Raw genomic sequence first — 16,618 nt, 5'->3', positions numbered from 1 at the left:
ACAGTCTCAGGGTCGCCAGTCATCTTTGGTGAGAAAGCAGAGACAATCATCTCTGTGTCCACACCTCTTCCTCTTTTCTGTCCTCAGTGTTTTGACCAAACAGCTCATGTGTTGAAAAGAGTACAGTGACTATTTACACCTTGTGTATTTTACAAAGAAATTAAAAGAAATACAATGAAAGTCTGCATTCACACTTGTAGCCCTGTATATCTTTAAGGCTCATCATGCACATGTTGCACAAAGTGGAGGTGGTTGCTTTGATCACCCAACATGGCCGGCAACAACACCCCGGAAATGTATATGCACAGATAAACATAAAGAAAATAAGAGGTACTGAAGAAAAGTCTTTATTTGCAGTGCATTTACATTCAGGTAACATTTTTCATGTGTTGCATAGTCCTCGATGCATATTTGGTTTACAATCTTAAAGGAAAAAACTAAAAAAGCAAAGGAAACAGTTTGTGAGGCTTGTTTGAGATGAAAATATTGGTTCAATATAAACCAGGATCAATGTCACAGAGAGTCGTGTCAGCTGCTACATGTTTCACTTCGAAGAAACTCAACCTTCATTTTGGATGAAATGACCAAAACCAGGATTTAAGTCCACCTCTGCTCTGGATTTGGTTTGAGTTTAAATGCTTCTGATCTGCGGTCTATGATTCAATTTGGATTGGACAAAAATGGATGGAGACACAGCTAATACTTTTTCTGACTGAGTGCAAATTGAATTTTGTGTGTAAGGTCAATGGAAAGACACCAGATGTTTTACAAGGCAAGAACTGAGTTAAAGCACCACTCTGCAACTTTTTCTTAACCTTACAATAGACATTTCAAATGAGTTTGATGGTTGACTGAGTTGGAATAGAGAGAATGTTTCCCGTTTCAGTCCCAGTCTTCCCTGAACATCTGTTCTTGCTCTATGTAACTTTGGTGAGTGAGTACGATCTCCTTTAAGAAGTGTTTAACAGACTGATAGTTGAAACTTCAACTGCCAGAATTAATTCCAGTATGAACTGAGGATTGCAGAACTCTAGATCAGTTAAAACAGAGTCATTCAAAAACACACTATTTCCACTATTCAGCCAGGAAACTTTTAAAATATGAAGGATCATAAACAGCGTTTGGTGGATTTGTTACAGCAGCAGCTCTTCTGGTTCAGCAAGCCAGGGATCATGGGTAATATCCACTGTTCAGTGCTCCAGTCAACTATCAATCGCTGGAGCCCAACTAAATAAATCACCACATGTACCTATAGAGAGCGCTATTACTCAGTAAACATTACATTGTGTTGCTTGAGAGACACAATTGTGATCATGATCAGATTCATCATCAGATTCTTCCAGACTTTGATATAGTAACTTCTGCACAATATCTTGGTTTTGAGGAATAAACCCAACAAAAATGAAGTTATATTGATTAATAGCACCCATAACAAATGCACGCCATGTCCCACACAGGCTCAAATATGTGGCGTTTCCTCACCAGAGTACTTCAAGAGTATAGGGTAAGCAACAGTACTTAAACAATATATGTATGTAATAACAAGTGAAATAACAGCTTATTGTTGAGGAAATAAACAGGTTTCATATCAGAAATAAATGTCAAAAATACAACAAGCAAAGCGTCAGACCTTAGTTATTATCTTTCCACATAGGATTGAGTGCAGCATACAACCCTTTAGTTTCCTCTTAGAGGCAAACAAGATGCTCTTCCTGCAGTAAGCCAGATTTTACTGTGAACCATTTAAAAACGGGAGCATCAAATGGTTGTTTACACAGAATCATGTGAGAAGGCTTCATTGGGAATTTGTTTGGAAAAGAACATGCAACACTTTCAAGTAGTTCTTGGCAGGTGATTGGATGAATCATCTGTCTTTCACTGTCTATCACGGTTACTGAGTCTTGTCAGATTCATCGCAAAAACCCTCAGTGCCCTTCCTTGCTCATCTTTCAATGAAGAAATACTCTCAAACTCTTATATAACTAATGCTATAGCAGCATAGGCTAACCCCTTTTGGAGTTGCCATTGTTGTTAATAAACAGTTGTTTTATGCTATTGCCACACACCTAAGACATGCCTGTAGTTCCTCCCTCATAGGATGCCGATTGGTACGAACCACTGTGGTTCTGAATAACATGGATTTTGCGAGAAATCCAGCTGCCTCGCAAAGTTATATCAAAGTAAAAAACGTGAACTTTGATCCGATCCTCTGCTCTGCAGTGACGCTGAATCATCATGTCAAACATTTATTTTGCTGAAGGTGACTCACAACTACATCTACTAATTAACATTCCTTGAAAAGTTGATGCAGATGTGGGCTAAAGATGAAGCGCAGGTTGTTGCAGAAACTGCGGCAACATTCAGGTGATTGTTTCCCAAGTTGAACAGTGATACAATCGACCAAACCTTCATCTGTCAACATACCAAACCTCTGTGCCATCACACTTCTTAATAAGGAAGTGTTTTTTTTTTTTCAACACAGCACATTCATTTCACACAAACCACCATTACTTTAAAATGTTTCTCCTGCACTCAGCAGCAACTTTGGCTGAGCATTAAAGAAACTCTTATTACATTTCAGAAATACACTTTTTCACAGAGTTAGAAGACTGAAATCACAGTCATGCCTGTATGGTATATACAAAGCCACAGCCAACATCCCATTAGTTTGGTTTGGGGCAGATACTACGGGCTACATGATTATTTGCCTTTAAGTTATGTGCAGACATTCACGGTCCCTATATGATAAATCCTAATGACTTTGGTGATCCCTGATTTTTAGGTAACGCCTTTTAGGTTTTATGTGTCTGACTTTTAGCGAAAAATCTTAACAGCTTTTGCATGTTTTGCTAAGAAATATAGTCCAGATTTTCATGTCCCTCATTAGGATGACTTTGGTGATCCCTTAATTTTTCAACTAGCGCCATCAACAGGTAGAATTTTGCTTTTGTTCAATACTTTGTTTCATGACCAAATGCCTGCAAAACTGACTAATATAGCAAATGTTAACTGTTGACGTTGTTATTCTCAGCAGGTTAGCATGCAGCCTCACTATACACAACTAGTTTTGACATTGTTAGAAATAAATCTGAGGAATTGAGTCTTTGGACTGAAAATATTTAGTGTTGTTTGACATTTTAAAGACTAAATGATGAGGCTGAATTAGTACTTTGTCATGTCCTCACTTACTTGGGCAGACAGCTTGTTCATGGAAAAGTAACATCTATAGCTACTGTTGAAAAATGACTTCTCCTTTTGTCAGCGTGCATCATACGACTGTCTTTACCAACGCTAAGTTCCACAGGAGCAGCACCAACATGAGGTGAAGGCTGAAGCCACCTAGGGGCGCTGCACTCTTCCCTACTTCCAGTTGTTCATCCTGCTCGTACTCCCACTCTGTCCTCTTCCTCTCCTGCTCGTCCTCCTCCCCCTCCCTCCACGGCCCATCGTCCTCCTTCACTTTGTTGATGCTTTCGCAGGTTTCGCCCTCGTGACCTTCATAGCAGTGGCAGTGAAACCTCTCAGTCAGCAGCTGCAGGTCGTGTTGAGAGTGCCACCCGGTGACAGTGAAGTCCCCGCTGCTAGAGGAACTGATTTTGTAACTTTTGGCGCTCAGGTGTAGATAATGGCGGGCGCGGGGGTCCCGTCGGACACAGCGGCCGTTGCCCTGGCACAAGAAGTCGCTGCACACCTCAGCAGCTCGCGTCACGTTCATGATGTACTTACCCAGGCGGTACCTCAGGAATGTCTTCACTTTGGAGCAGTTAGACTGTGGAGACAAAACAACACAGAACAAACATGATGCCAGATGTGCTTTGGTTTGTATGACATGGAGGGAGACAGCTGTTTGGCCCCTCTGTAGCCAAAAATCTCCCTGGTGGCAGTAAAGGTGTTCAAAGATTATGAAGGTTGACATCAGGTATTTTCTAACCTAAGCTCATACAGTTTAAGGAGATAAGGTTGAAAAGGTTTAGGGATAAAAGAAAGATTATCGAAGCTTTCTTATTTTAAGGCAGGTCCAAATCCATGTTTCCTCCATGCAGGCAGGATCACAGCAAGCCAAAGCATATATGCATTATACTATGTCAGAGTGATTTCAACACATAGTGGCCTCACAATGTCAACATACAATTTTCTGACTATTCACAGGGACAGTTGGTCTGGATTCCAAAACAAATCAAGGCCCTCACATAAAAATACAAATTCAGACTACAATAGATTCAACAGCACAAAAAGTTACTAGCAAAAAGTTTGACAGATCTTTGGCTACAACAACGCATATGACCTATTTCGTTAATCTGTGTCATTAGCTGGGACAGAGATTTGGAGGACGTTCTCCATCTGTGACCCATGAGAAGATTGTTTTTTACAGAAAGTAGGAGAATGATTAGAAATAGAGGACACCCACCCTGGATGAGGTCAAGTTCAGGTCGCCCCAAATGACAAATCCCGCAGCACCCAGAGCAGCACTCTCCCCGATGGTGTGGATCAAGTCTTTCTGCAGGAAAACACAAGAGGCGGTGCAGAGGTCATAACTCATGGACACACTGACACAGATTGAATATCAAACATACTGAAATGACACAGGCACAGAGACAAAATACAAAGCAGATAATGGATTTATGAATTTTTATAATTCGAATAGTTTTTGCTGGTGTCTGTGGCTCTCGCAGGACTGTAATAATCTGTAAAAAATGTTATAATCACTATAATCATTCTGTCCAAATTAAATGATTGGCTGGTACACCTAGCTATCTCTAACCAACCTGGGCACACCCTGCCCATGCTCTCCCTGCATATAACCTGTCTTCACAAGCCGGCGAGACGTACATTGCTGAAGAAGAGACCGTTATCAGAAGTTAGCGAGCAAGTCATAGAAAAACTGGCTTTTAGCAGTTGTCAGTCAGTGCACATTCATGTGTTTTGGGACGTAGCTTTGAGAAGAGGGCTGATAGGAGGTGGTAGGATGCATCTGTTGTATTTTTTGTAGTGTAGCCTTTACCGGGATTACCAACCCTTGGTTTAATGAACCAAAAGTATTTGATTATTAAAGCAAAACAAAAAATAGAGTCTCTTCAGACATGTAATATAATGTGAAGACTGAAGAAATCTGTGAACAGCCACAGACTACCACCAAAATCTCATCAGTTTATATCATTCTCATGACAGTGGGAAACACTTATGTACAGACGATAGAAGGACAACTCTAAAATATGCCCCTGGCTGTCACTGCAGCAGAGGTATAATGACATAGTGCTGTTTATTGTCACATGGTGCACAGAACAGTATACAATTAATACTTTTTATTTAAAGTAATACATTTAAAAAGACACAGCTATCTGAATTCTGAACAGAAAAACAAATAGATGAATTTATATGACCAGTGTGAATAATCATGGAGCAAAGAGCCACAAGGAGGCACTGAAAAATATTTTCGAGGTCAATTGAAGTGACAACTTAGCTTTTGACTCATATTTTTCAACACATATATTTCAAAGCTTATTTATAACACTGCTCATACGGTGTGAGGTGGGAGGCTAGTTTGCTAAAAGAAATCTCTGGTTGACTGTGATGAAGTTTAGATATAAAAATGAGACCAGCTCAAACACAGAAACAACTCCTGGTGACTTTTAAAACCCCGACTTTATTCTCGTAATCAGTCACTTTAGGTAGTTTGCTCATGCCTGCCTGCATGTCACTGATGATGTTGCAGGTTGGATGGTTGCTTTAATTTCCAGTCTTTCCCCATTATTCCTGATCAGTCCTCAGCTCTCAGTAGCTCATGCTGCTGGTGACATCCCATAATAACTAATCATTTCTGCTGAGATTTTTCAGTTTGAATTGACAGGAACATACATACAGCCTTGTACCACAGTCCAACACGATTTTATGGCAGTAGACATCTTGGATTTGCTTTACTCTTCCTCATTCTAGATTTAGTTTTCCTCTAAGTCTGCCCTGTTCCCCAACCTGTGCAGTCACTGGTCTTTCTAATGCAAAGTCTGCTCCACTGCCTTTTTGTGATAACACTGATCACAGTGACCTCTTGCCCAAACACTTGCCTGTATGACAAAGTTTAGCTTTAAGCAGTGCGGTTGGTCACAGACTAACCCTCAGCACAAAGCTATAAATATAGTTCACCCTGTACATGACGAACTTCAGACTCAGAGCTTGTTTGCCTGTGAGTTCTATTTAAGGCCACTTCCATCTTATTTTGTACATCTGCTATACTGTCATTATTTGACTGTGAGTCAAGTTGGTAGATTTTTGCTTGTTTACTGAAAAAAGTAATTAAAGAGAAAGACTTTTATGTTCAAAGAGATACCACACAAAGTGTTTTTAGTGCTGCAAACTAAATTGAATTATTTTTAAATATAATTATATATTAATTATGTATGATACACATTAATGCAGTTTATTTATTACTAATCTACCTGGTTTAACTGATGTTTTACCCTCTAGTACCTTGCAGGACAAATCCAGAGATGTAAATGTTTATATATATATATATATATATATATAAACCTTTTATATAGTGGCCTGAAAGAAAATACTAATTTAATACTCAAACAAACAAACACCTGTGACATTAGATACCTGTAGAGGTCTGACTTTTGGCCCCTGTCGATGCACAGTAACACTCTAACGACATGGTACCCTTATCTATTAGTGTATGTAGGCTTACCTTTTAAATTCACAAATAAGGCAATTGGCTTGGAATATAGTAAAGTAAAGTTGAAGTCACATGACAAGGAAAGTAGATCATCATGTCATGTTGGAGGCACAATATAGAACTCCAGCTGTAAAAAGGAGTTTGGACACATATCTCTTCATTGAAACACATTGTTTAGGAAATTAACTATGCTTTTGTTCATCAGTAGACTGGCAACTGTCCAATGTAAATTATGCTCATGCTTATTCTGTTGTAAACTTTGTATCTTACTGAGGTGAGGAAGGCCATGGCCTCGTCCCGGTATCCCAGCCTCAGGTACACGTATGTGGGGAGGTCATATTCCTTCGAAGTCAGCGAGGCCACACGGAGCGATTCTCTGATCCTGTGCTGGGAGAAGTGCAGGTTGCTGATACTGTTTGTGTGACTTTTCCTGATTGCCACAGAGGGAAAGAGCGCTGTGCTGCTGTTCCACAGCCACACCAGCTCGTCGTTCCTCATGCTCTCCACCAGGGGGCAGAAGCCTGTGTAGTTCTGATCATGCATGTTGTAGTTGTGGCAGTCAGGGTAGAGGTAGAAACCCCAGAGCCCGTTGGGGCGAAGACGTGTTCCCAGCTGAATAGTCCTCTGCATGAATGCCCTGGCACTTTTCTCAAATCGCCGCCGTGCCAGCTCCTCCACCTGTGCCGCTGTCACATTCACATACACCTTGGCGGTCAGTTCCCGGGACTTTTGTCGGTAGATGTCCTTTTTGTGCCAGTTACGGCTCCACTGAGGCCGCCAGTACTCCCAATCGATGACAGCCAGGCCCCGGAAGTCCTCTGCAGGAATGAAGTGGTTGATGTCCTGGTAGGCCTTCAGCAGGTGCATGTCCAGGCTGCAGTTTTGCGGCAGTCCGCCATGCACGGGGTCGCCCTGCGGGGTGTAGTAAGGGTAGTAGCCCAGCCGGTTGGCATAGAAAATGGTGACATTCTGGCCTGTCCAGCCAGCACGTGGGCTCCCGTGGATGTGGAAAAGACGGTCAAGGTTGGTGGTGACATTGTACTTGATGGTGCACATGTCCAGGGGGGCGTTCCAGGCTGCAATGAAGGGCTTCCGGTTGATCAAGGGCAGCTTGGCAGGTTTCTGACCAAAGACGGTCTGGAAGAGAAGAAGCAGCCACGGGCAGGTGAGGGCAACAGGTACGACTTGGTGGGAGGAGGATGTCCCACCCACTGGCACCACAGGCATTCTTGGGTTCAGGAGGAGCAGCTGTCAATCATCCTAAATAGAATAAAAGGGAGGGATTGAAACACAAGAATTTGATTGATTACACTGTTATAGCTGAGTTTTCCCAACTTTATTTTAGCTTGATCATTTTATTTATTTATTTTGTGTTTATTCTCTTGCTTCTCTCTTTCATTATTTGGGAGTTTTTACGCAGATCATGAAAACTTTAGCATTTGCTTGTAACATTTGATGAGCTGAGCTGTGTTTCCATCTTTAAACCTGCAAAAACATCTGGTATGTATTCAGCATCCTCACAGTCTGCACAACCTTGTGTCGTAATAAAGTAATTCCTCATTTATTGTCCAGTTGGTCATATTGTATTAAGAAGTCGTCAGACAAACAAAAAGAAGAAATCAGAGAATACAGTAAGCTACAACCGGATGGATGGAAGATAGACAGACAGATAGATACATAGACTTTTACTATTGCATTTATTTTATTTTAAATTTGAACATTTGAATCTCCTGACCAGCGCACAGAGATGTGCTCTAAATAGTTTTTGGCTCATTTCCATGACTAACAGGGGTCAGAGGTCACAAAGAGGAAATCAGTTGACACCCAATGAGCGGAACGAGGACTTCAGCTGTACAGACCGCTGCGTTCCTGTCCACAGCTAGTCTCCCTCTGACCAGAGCTGAAGCCTCAGGCCACAATGACAGGCTTTCCTGCCAAATGTCTCAGTGAGGTTCCCTGTTTGCTGTGTCTCTGCGTCGCACATTCAGCTGCTTGAACCAAAAATCCAGTCCGAGAGCAGCAGACGCACAAATCAGAAGTCGGATTTCTGCACTTAAATCTTTTCAACCTGGTTTCTTTCTTTGCTACTGAGTGAAATTCAAGAGTTTACTTTTTACCCCACATACCAAGTGTTATTTTTTTATTCCTTGACTTTTCATTCACATATCTACTATAGCTTTAACAGTCTGTCTTGCTTTCGGGCATTATTTGGATTTTGATCACTTCTAAAAGTTTTAAATTTCTTTTGACTTTTTTGACTTTGGACTAGTTATCGTCGGCCCCTGTGGCCACTGATCCCTGCCTCCTCGTGTCTGTGCTTTGACTCCTCTTTGTCAGTTGTCTCATTTCATGTTACAGTTCAGTTTAGTTTTCTGAGAATTTTCTTTATTTTGTATTATCTGTTTGCCAACTTTCCAACCAACAGGAGCATCTGTACCCCTGTTGATCACTTTAAATATTCTTCCCTGCACCTGCCTTCATCATATGTCTGCACTGACAATGTGTTTGTTTCAGAGATATCTGTCACATACTTGAGTTTTAGTGCACACTTAATAACAGCTGTACTGCAGCGTTTCTACTGTAACTGGACTCGCGGGTTCACCTTTCACGACTGACGCTCATGTTTTGAAAAATGTCAACATAAGATGCCATTAGTGTTCCAAAGAAGAACTATTTTCAAAGGTGTCTTGGCTGTTTTATTTACTTATAGCAGCTGAAACCATTTTAATAAAGATCATAGTGTATTTTACACTTCCTATGTTGAAAAAACAATCTCATCAGTTCAATGTATATGATTTCTAGCTCTGGATGACAGTTTGGTCTGAAACAATGTTCCACTTTTTAAGTCAGTAGTAGAACTCTTAAACTACTGTACAGATCTGGTTCCTTAAATGTTATTAGTTCATTTTTCCCTCTCAGAGTTCTGTCGGTTTGGAATCAAAGTCTTTTCCTCTCTTTATGTTCCTGCCAGTCTCTTCCTGTTGGTTAGGAAATAATTTGACTGCTGAGAATGTTTCGCAGGGTTGCAGTAAATGTATGCAAGTATGGCTGCTTAATGGTTCTCTGTTTGAGCTGAAACTGCTTCCATATGAAGCCTGGCAGAGAGCAATGCCAACATGATTTGATGATGGGAATGTTTCTGATTATAACCATTATTTAACTTGCTCTAAGCCTGTTTTCCATCTCTAACTGAGCTCATAAACCTGTTTAATTTCTCCTTGTAGGATGATTCCTCATGATTTTGTCTGATTGAGCTTGAAATCCCAGACCTCCATAATGCTACACTGGCTCTCTATATAAAAACCACTGTTTACGGTTAACTATCATTATGCAAAAATGATTTGAACACATGGGTTGCGCACTTCTGTAAAGACTAAAGCTTTGAATTCTAGTTTATTCAAGTATGAAATTATCTGAACAGGCGTTTGATATTTGTTGTCACAATCTGCAAGATTTTATATTTCAGACAGCTGCTACATGCTTTAAAGCCAGGGTTGGTAATCCTAAAAAAGTTAACAAAAGCAGCCTACACTTACACAAAATCCAACTGATACATCCCACCTCCTCCCATCAGCCCTCTTGTCAAAGCAACACCACTAAAGCACTGACTGACAACTGCTTGAATCTGACTTTTTTCTCTAGACAACTTTATTATTGATGGCTATCAGAACAAGAAGATATTTTTTTCAGAAACAATTTAATAACCCAAATTTCACCACTAATTTATGTTAACTCACATTGAATCAGAATCCTACCGTACTTCTGTCTGTCGAGTATCATTCAAATCTTACAGTGTTTACCAGTGTTGCGTGATTTACTCTGTCACTAGTTAGTTATTACAGCTGCAGTGTACAGTCAGCTATCTCAGGTGCTTCAGTTTTGATCAATAGTCGATATAAAGGCTATAATACATACAGTACTACATACAGTCTAGAGTTGTACTGTATGTAGTACTGCTGGCTCATGATTCTTCATGTAAATTGTGAATGAAACATTAACCATTGGGGGAAACTGTACTTATCCATTATTACCTGTGCAGCACAGATTTAAATTTTATCTTTTTAATTTCCATTTCAATTCATATAGAATGATTTGATTTATCTGACTTAAAGTCCAACAACCTGGGAGGACTGAAATTATTTATGCATTATCAAGCTGCTGCAGAGTCATTTTCTCTTACGACTAACTGATTGACCAACTTATTGTTCCAGCCTAAAAACACAGTGTGTGAAAACAGAGCCAGTACTGTTATGTTTCGGGGTAGCACACTCTCCCAAACAGTAGATGGGCTGATTGTGGAGCAATTTAAATGTAATCATAGGCACAAACAAAAAAAACAAAAAATTGTGACCACAGTCTGGGTCAATCCGAAGGGCTGCAGTGGACCAAAACCACCATGTGCTACGGTTGATGGTTCTTATCACGATAAAAGCTGGAGGGAGCAGCCTCAGATTAAACACATTGAAGCTAATGTTTAAAGTTCGGCTTTGTGTCAATGTGAATTATCTATCCAAAGGAGCTTGGAGCCGTGGGTCGGCCTGGCATCGATTAAGATAAGAGTTTGTTGATGTCTGTGGTTCTTGTGGAATGGCTCCACACATTCAGCAAATACAAGAGAGAGAAAAGCGAGAGTGTCTAATTTTCATTTTCTCTGCTGGAAAACTGGGGTGAAATCGAGCCTCAGAGGGTTGGTCGGCCTTTGAGCAGCCTCCATGAACCAGAAGATGACGCAGGGCAAAGGTCAAGAGGAAAATAAGAGGGAGGAATGTTGGCACACCTGCACAGCTCAGAGTATGATGTCCTATCTGTGTGTTCAAACGGGGATGAAGTAAAGACAGTTTTTATTGTTGGTGCATGGCTCAGAGTACCACTGCACGACCTCAACATCCTCAGCAACCTCGCAGGGTCCCATTTCACCAAGGACTTGGTACCCAAAGAAAGCATTTCGAACTCAGGAGTGAATGAAGCTGACAGTGTGATGGAGGCACTTCTGAGAGGATAGAAAGATGAAAACACTGAGCACATTCAGAGATGCCAGGAGAGGAAGAAGCACTCGCTGGGTTTGATGTTTGGGAATCGAGCCGAACCCCTGATGGCTGGCTGAAGGCCAGAAGCCAAAATACCAGATTTTCTCACATAAGCCATCTGTCATGTAAATAGGTTCCAACACCAAGTCACATCACTACTTACACAGGCTCATTGTGACTGCGTGGACACTTTGAATGGAATGACAGCAATGAACCATCTCATGCTGCAGTAGAATAATCTAAAGCCATTTTTTAGCAGCCTTTAACAAACAGCATTTCCTGTAAGCTCGAGAACATTCTGGGCTAAATGTCACATCTCAACAGAGAGAGCGGGTCAACAGCAGCAGAGACGACTGAATGCTTTGGAGCAACTTGAGTCACAAAAATGACTTTAGCCATTTAACGTTTCAGAAATCAGAGCAAACAGCACATCTGAGCACAGTATAACTGCAAGAGCCTGATGATTGTGTATTAAAAACTCTTTTCAAGAGTTTCATCAGACCAGAAGAGGCCTCAACACAGAGAGGGGTCCATGCAGTGCTTCAGCTGAAAACAGACCATGAAAATCCTCCAAACTGTAACATGACTCTGCATCAGGACTTTCCATGAATCACACACATTGGTTGCATGTTAACCAGAGCAAAGAAAGCATATTCTAACGAATATTCCTGGTGGTATTCTGAATGTGGCTGTGATTCATGTTTCTCACAAACAAGAGCCGGAGAGCGGGAACCACCAAGGCTGAAATCTTTCCACTCAGCTGAGCCAAAGCGCCTGGTGAGCGCCGAGGCTCCAGAAATCACTCTGTTTGGGGTGGATTTGTCAAATGGAGAAAACAGATGGATGATCTCATTAAGAAGACACAACACAAAATGAATGGAGCAAAAATAAAGAAAGGAAAGCAGAAAATTAGTTTCTACCCAGGATCTGATAAATTCTTTAAAAGAGCACCTTGACAGTCTGAGGATCTTTGTTTTAGTTGCTCTACCAAGGTGTATGTTTACACAGAGGATTTCCATGAAACTTGGTGATCAAGGGAAAAAAACAGCATTTTCCACAGAATTTCTTCAATCTATGGTGGTAACAGGGTTCACAGAGTTAAAGATACGTTCTCTTGTGAGTGAAAGATCTGCCTTGATGCCACAACTGCAGCTGAAACTATGAGGTCTGACTGTCTGTGCAAAAACGTTATGAACCATTGTGCGAACAAGCAGTAACACAGCAGTGTGAGCGAGCATTCAGCAAATAGCACTCCACACACCCAGTTAAAAGTTAAAAGTGTAAAAAAAAAAAGGTTCATTATGAAATTGTTCACAGCAAATTAGAATATGGTGGGCCGCCATGGTCTGGATAATTTATGGGAAACACTGGAAAGCATTAAATTCAGGATAAAGGGGGGATCCAGTCATTTTCTATCACTTTAAAGTTATTATTTTAGTTTTTTCTAATTTTTCCAACTTTCAATGAATAATTAATGGATCTTGTGAAAAATAGTTCTTCTTCAAGGGAGATGACAATTTGACTTGATTGAATCTAATGGGAGGGTTGTGCTTGGTTGAGGTTAATGTCAAGATACAGCTAAAAACAATTTCAGCAATGAAACTATGTATTCAATTGAACCTATACAGAATTAGAGATGGGAAATAAAGAAATACTCTGTTCATTGATTTTTAGACAAATACTATTTTGGTTACTATCAAACACATACACTCTAACACTGGCATTTTTGATAACTTCCTCCTTAAGACAACCATGTATTTAGTGTAAAACATAAAAGCCACTGTTGTCCCACAAATGATTACTTTGTGTATATAAGAAAAAATATGCTGTGGGAGCCCATAATTTATCACTTTCAAAAAGCTTCTTCTGCATTATGAGTAGTTTTACTTTTGCTACCAAAACTTAAGACTTTGAAAGTTAAATTTGGAGAACAGGAATGTGACAGAATATTTTGTTTCATCAATATTTGTTCCTTGGATGATTGCAATACTTTTTCCAGAATTGAACAAATCAACTACTGATGTATTGATCTGGCTCTGTTGTGAATCAGTATATTATTGTGTGGCTTAAGACAGTAAAGTTCTTTCCTCATCTCACTTCAGCGCGGAGCTTAAAGCACTCCTGAAATCCTGTAAGCTAATCAAGGCTCCCGGCTCAGCGTTTGATCTTTAACCTCAGACACTCTAACGCTCTGTCTCTGTGCGGAGAGGGCAGACTGGAAAACAGCACGCTCCCATAAACAGTGAGGAACTTTTTATAGCCTCCTCTGATGAACTTGTGCTCTCTTTGACGTTCCCCGGAAACCATGACCTCCTGTGTTGTCTGCATGTCTCACCATTTACTGTTGTGAGACAGCGCATCTGCTAAATGACTGAAACTCTACCAAAAGATAAGCAGCCTTTTAGCTAAACACTCAACCCACTGAGACTTAAGAATAGCGTGCTCCCGTGTGTCCAATTTTGAAATGAGAAAAGCCTTCTTCACTGTGAGGGAGTTGTTAGGGGTGACCCAACATTCCTGACATGACAGGGCCCTCCCCTTTTCTCCTTCTTCTCCCTTTTCCTGACGCTCAAATCCATGCTCCAACCACCTGGGGTTTAAAAATACACCTTATCTTACTCTTTGTGCAGCAAAATAAAAGATACGCCAGAGCACTTTTTTCAAATTTTAACCTGATAGAGATGAAAACTATGAAACCATGGTGGAAAGCTGGTCCCTGATTTGAACAGCTCACCTGTAGATGCTGCACATCACCAGATAATTAGCAGTCTGCAGGGGGCCTCTTTCCCGGGGTCATGGTGGACCTCAGCTCCGTACAGCCATCAGGCCTGCATTCAGTCTGTCACTGTGAAACACAAGCCAGTGAAACACACTTATATACAGCCCAGAGAGGAGAGCAGAGGGAGGAGAGAGCCTCACGACCACAACACAGCGATTAGAGCGCAGCGAGGGAGGGTGACGAGAGACAGAGAGACACACAGGGAAGAGAAGAGAGAGAGAGGGGGGAGAGCTTTTTAAATCCCTGTGAGTTTGCTGAGCTCCTCTAAGGTCTGATCCTCTGGAGGAAAAGTCTCAACTCATCCGTTTCAATCAGGATCAGACAGGAAGAAAGACGTAAACACAGAGTTGTCAACAACAGTTTTCCTGATGTGTGTGTGTGTGTGTAAAACTATATATTTCTACAATCAAGTCTGAATTCAGGAAAAATTGCTTCATTTTGATGTCATTTTAAAACGTAAACCAGAATAGGAAAGTGCATTTTTCAAATGTTTACATCAACAATTAGGTGAATATGAATGTGTGAAGATGTGTGAAGTATTTTTTTTTCTCTAAATGCAAATATCTGGATAACTTATGAAGAAACTGTAAGATTTGAAACATTATAGACACACAGGAGCCTTCAGGACTTGTAAGAGCAGAAGCCTAACCAAGTTAAGAAATTCAAAACATGAAACCCAATACAAACGCCAGCTTGGTGAAAAGTTTAGTCCACCACTAAATGTTCTGTTCTGGTCTTTTTACCAAACCTGACTTCCCGCAGCCTTTCTGTCAGAAACAAACAATACATTTTTGAGAAATCCTGATGGTTAATATTTAAGCTACAGGCGTTTTGACCATGAAACAATATATACCGTGGTCTCTGACTTTCGGACCCACTCTGAAGGTTCAATATATAATATATAATAACAGTATATGACTTCATACATATTACAGTGGGCATTTAAATAACTCCTGTTCTAACAAGTAGTTTTTGGATTTGAGGGTAACTGACCGAATAAGGCATGCAGGTATTTATCTGCACCTATAACTAAACTTCAATCTGGAGATACTTTGATTCAACGTTTTAACAACATTTATTGACATGCACACAGAAAGTGATGTGAATGTTATAGTCTTCTGGCGTTTTAGACCCCTATGGGATTAGATGGGGGTGAATAGGAACAGAGTACAGGAATTCCCCCGGGGTCTAGATACTGGTCATGGTTGAGGATCCAGTTAAGGTTATGAAGCATAGAGAGAGTGAGAGCATTGAGATTGATTGAATGGGGGTAAAGTCTTCCTGACTAAACTTTCAGTCCTTTCTCTGACATCTTTCTCTAAAGACTCTAATGGAAAATCCTGTGCCACTATGTCGCTGTTAGACCAATTTAATATGTAAAGAACACATATCCTCAACAACCCCTGAGAAAATGTGGGGAGCAGAAAAAACAGGAACTCATCAGGCTCTCAGAAGCAGTTAACTAGTATTTTCAAATGCATGTATATTTTTTTAATTTGTATTCCCATTGCAGCAGAGTGTCACTGTGCTGATTAAATGACATTACATGTGAACCCAGCACTTGAACCCAGCCAGAGCAGAGATTCCAGTGGTTAACCACGTATATTTACAACCAAGGAGACAAAAGTCAGAGTGAACCCGGTCCCTGCAAGTCCCTCTGTTAAATATACACATGGATTTTCCCTTTTCTTAACTGTGTGTTTTCATATGAGAAATATGTCATCCAACTAAACAACACTTCCATCTAGAGAAAGACGCAGCATAGTTTGTCTTGTTAGATTATGGCAAAACATATGATTAAAAGAGAAACCTGACTCACTCACTGCATCAGTAAAACGTGTGTTTATTAACATCTTAGATCCTCTGTGTTCATTCATTATGAGCTTTGAACATCAGAGAGTGTTTTCATGCTAAGAAGCTTAAAGTCGTTCAAATGCAAAATTAGGAAAACTACTTCAGTGCCTGTTCAAAACCTGCCTGTTTGGAATGGGCTGTTTGCTTGGTCTGTTGCAGCTTTCGTTCTAATACTCTCAAAGTGACCTGCAGTAAGCTCAGACTCAGCAAGACTCAGACTCATTCTGGACAACCCTGCAGCTGCACCTCCACTGCTGCACAAAGAGCTGTTCAGTGAAGCTCACC

The 16,618-nt window shown here is 40.7% G+C and overlaps 1 protein-coding gene across 1 annotated transcript; it reads right to left on the bottom strand.

The window, feature by feature from the left end:
- Window positions 1-331: 331 nt before the first annotated feature.
- Window positions 332-14,604, bottom strand: hyal4 (hyaluronidase 4). Its single transcript, XM_020078445.2, has 4 exons — window positions 14,435-14,604; window positions 6,944-7,933; window positions 4,409-4,498; window positions 332-3,769 (listed from the first exon to the last, which is right to left on the bottom strand). Exons 2-4 carry the CDS (start codon window positions 7,898-7,900, stop codon window positions 3,269-3,271), a joined length of 1,548 nt encoding a protein of 515 aa, XP_019934004.1. The 5' UTR covers window positions 7,901-7,933; window positions 14,435-14,604; the 3' UTR covers window positions 332-3,268.
- Window positions 14,605-16,618: the final 2,014 nt, after the last annotated feature.

The sequence above is a fragment of the Paralichthys olivaceus genome, chromosome 7 (assembly GCF_024713975.1).
Source record: "Paralichthys olivaceus isolate ysfri-2021 chromosome 7, ASM2471397v2, whole genome shotgun sequence".
Lineage (NCBI taxonomy): Eukaryota > Metazoa > Chordata > Actinopteri > Pleuronectiformes > Paralichthyidae > Paralichthys > Paralichthys olivaceus.
Note: the sequence above shows the minus strand (reverse complement) of the source record. Positions and strands in the feature narration are given on the sequence as shown.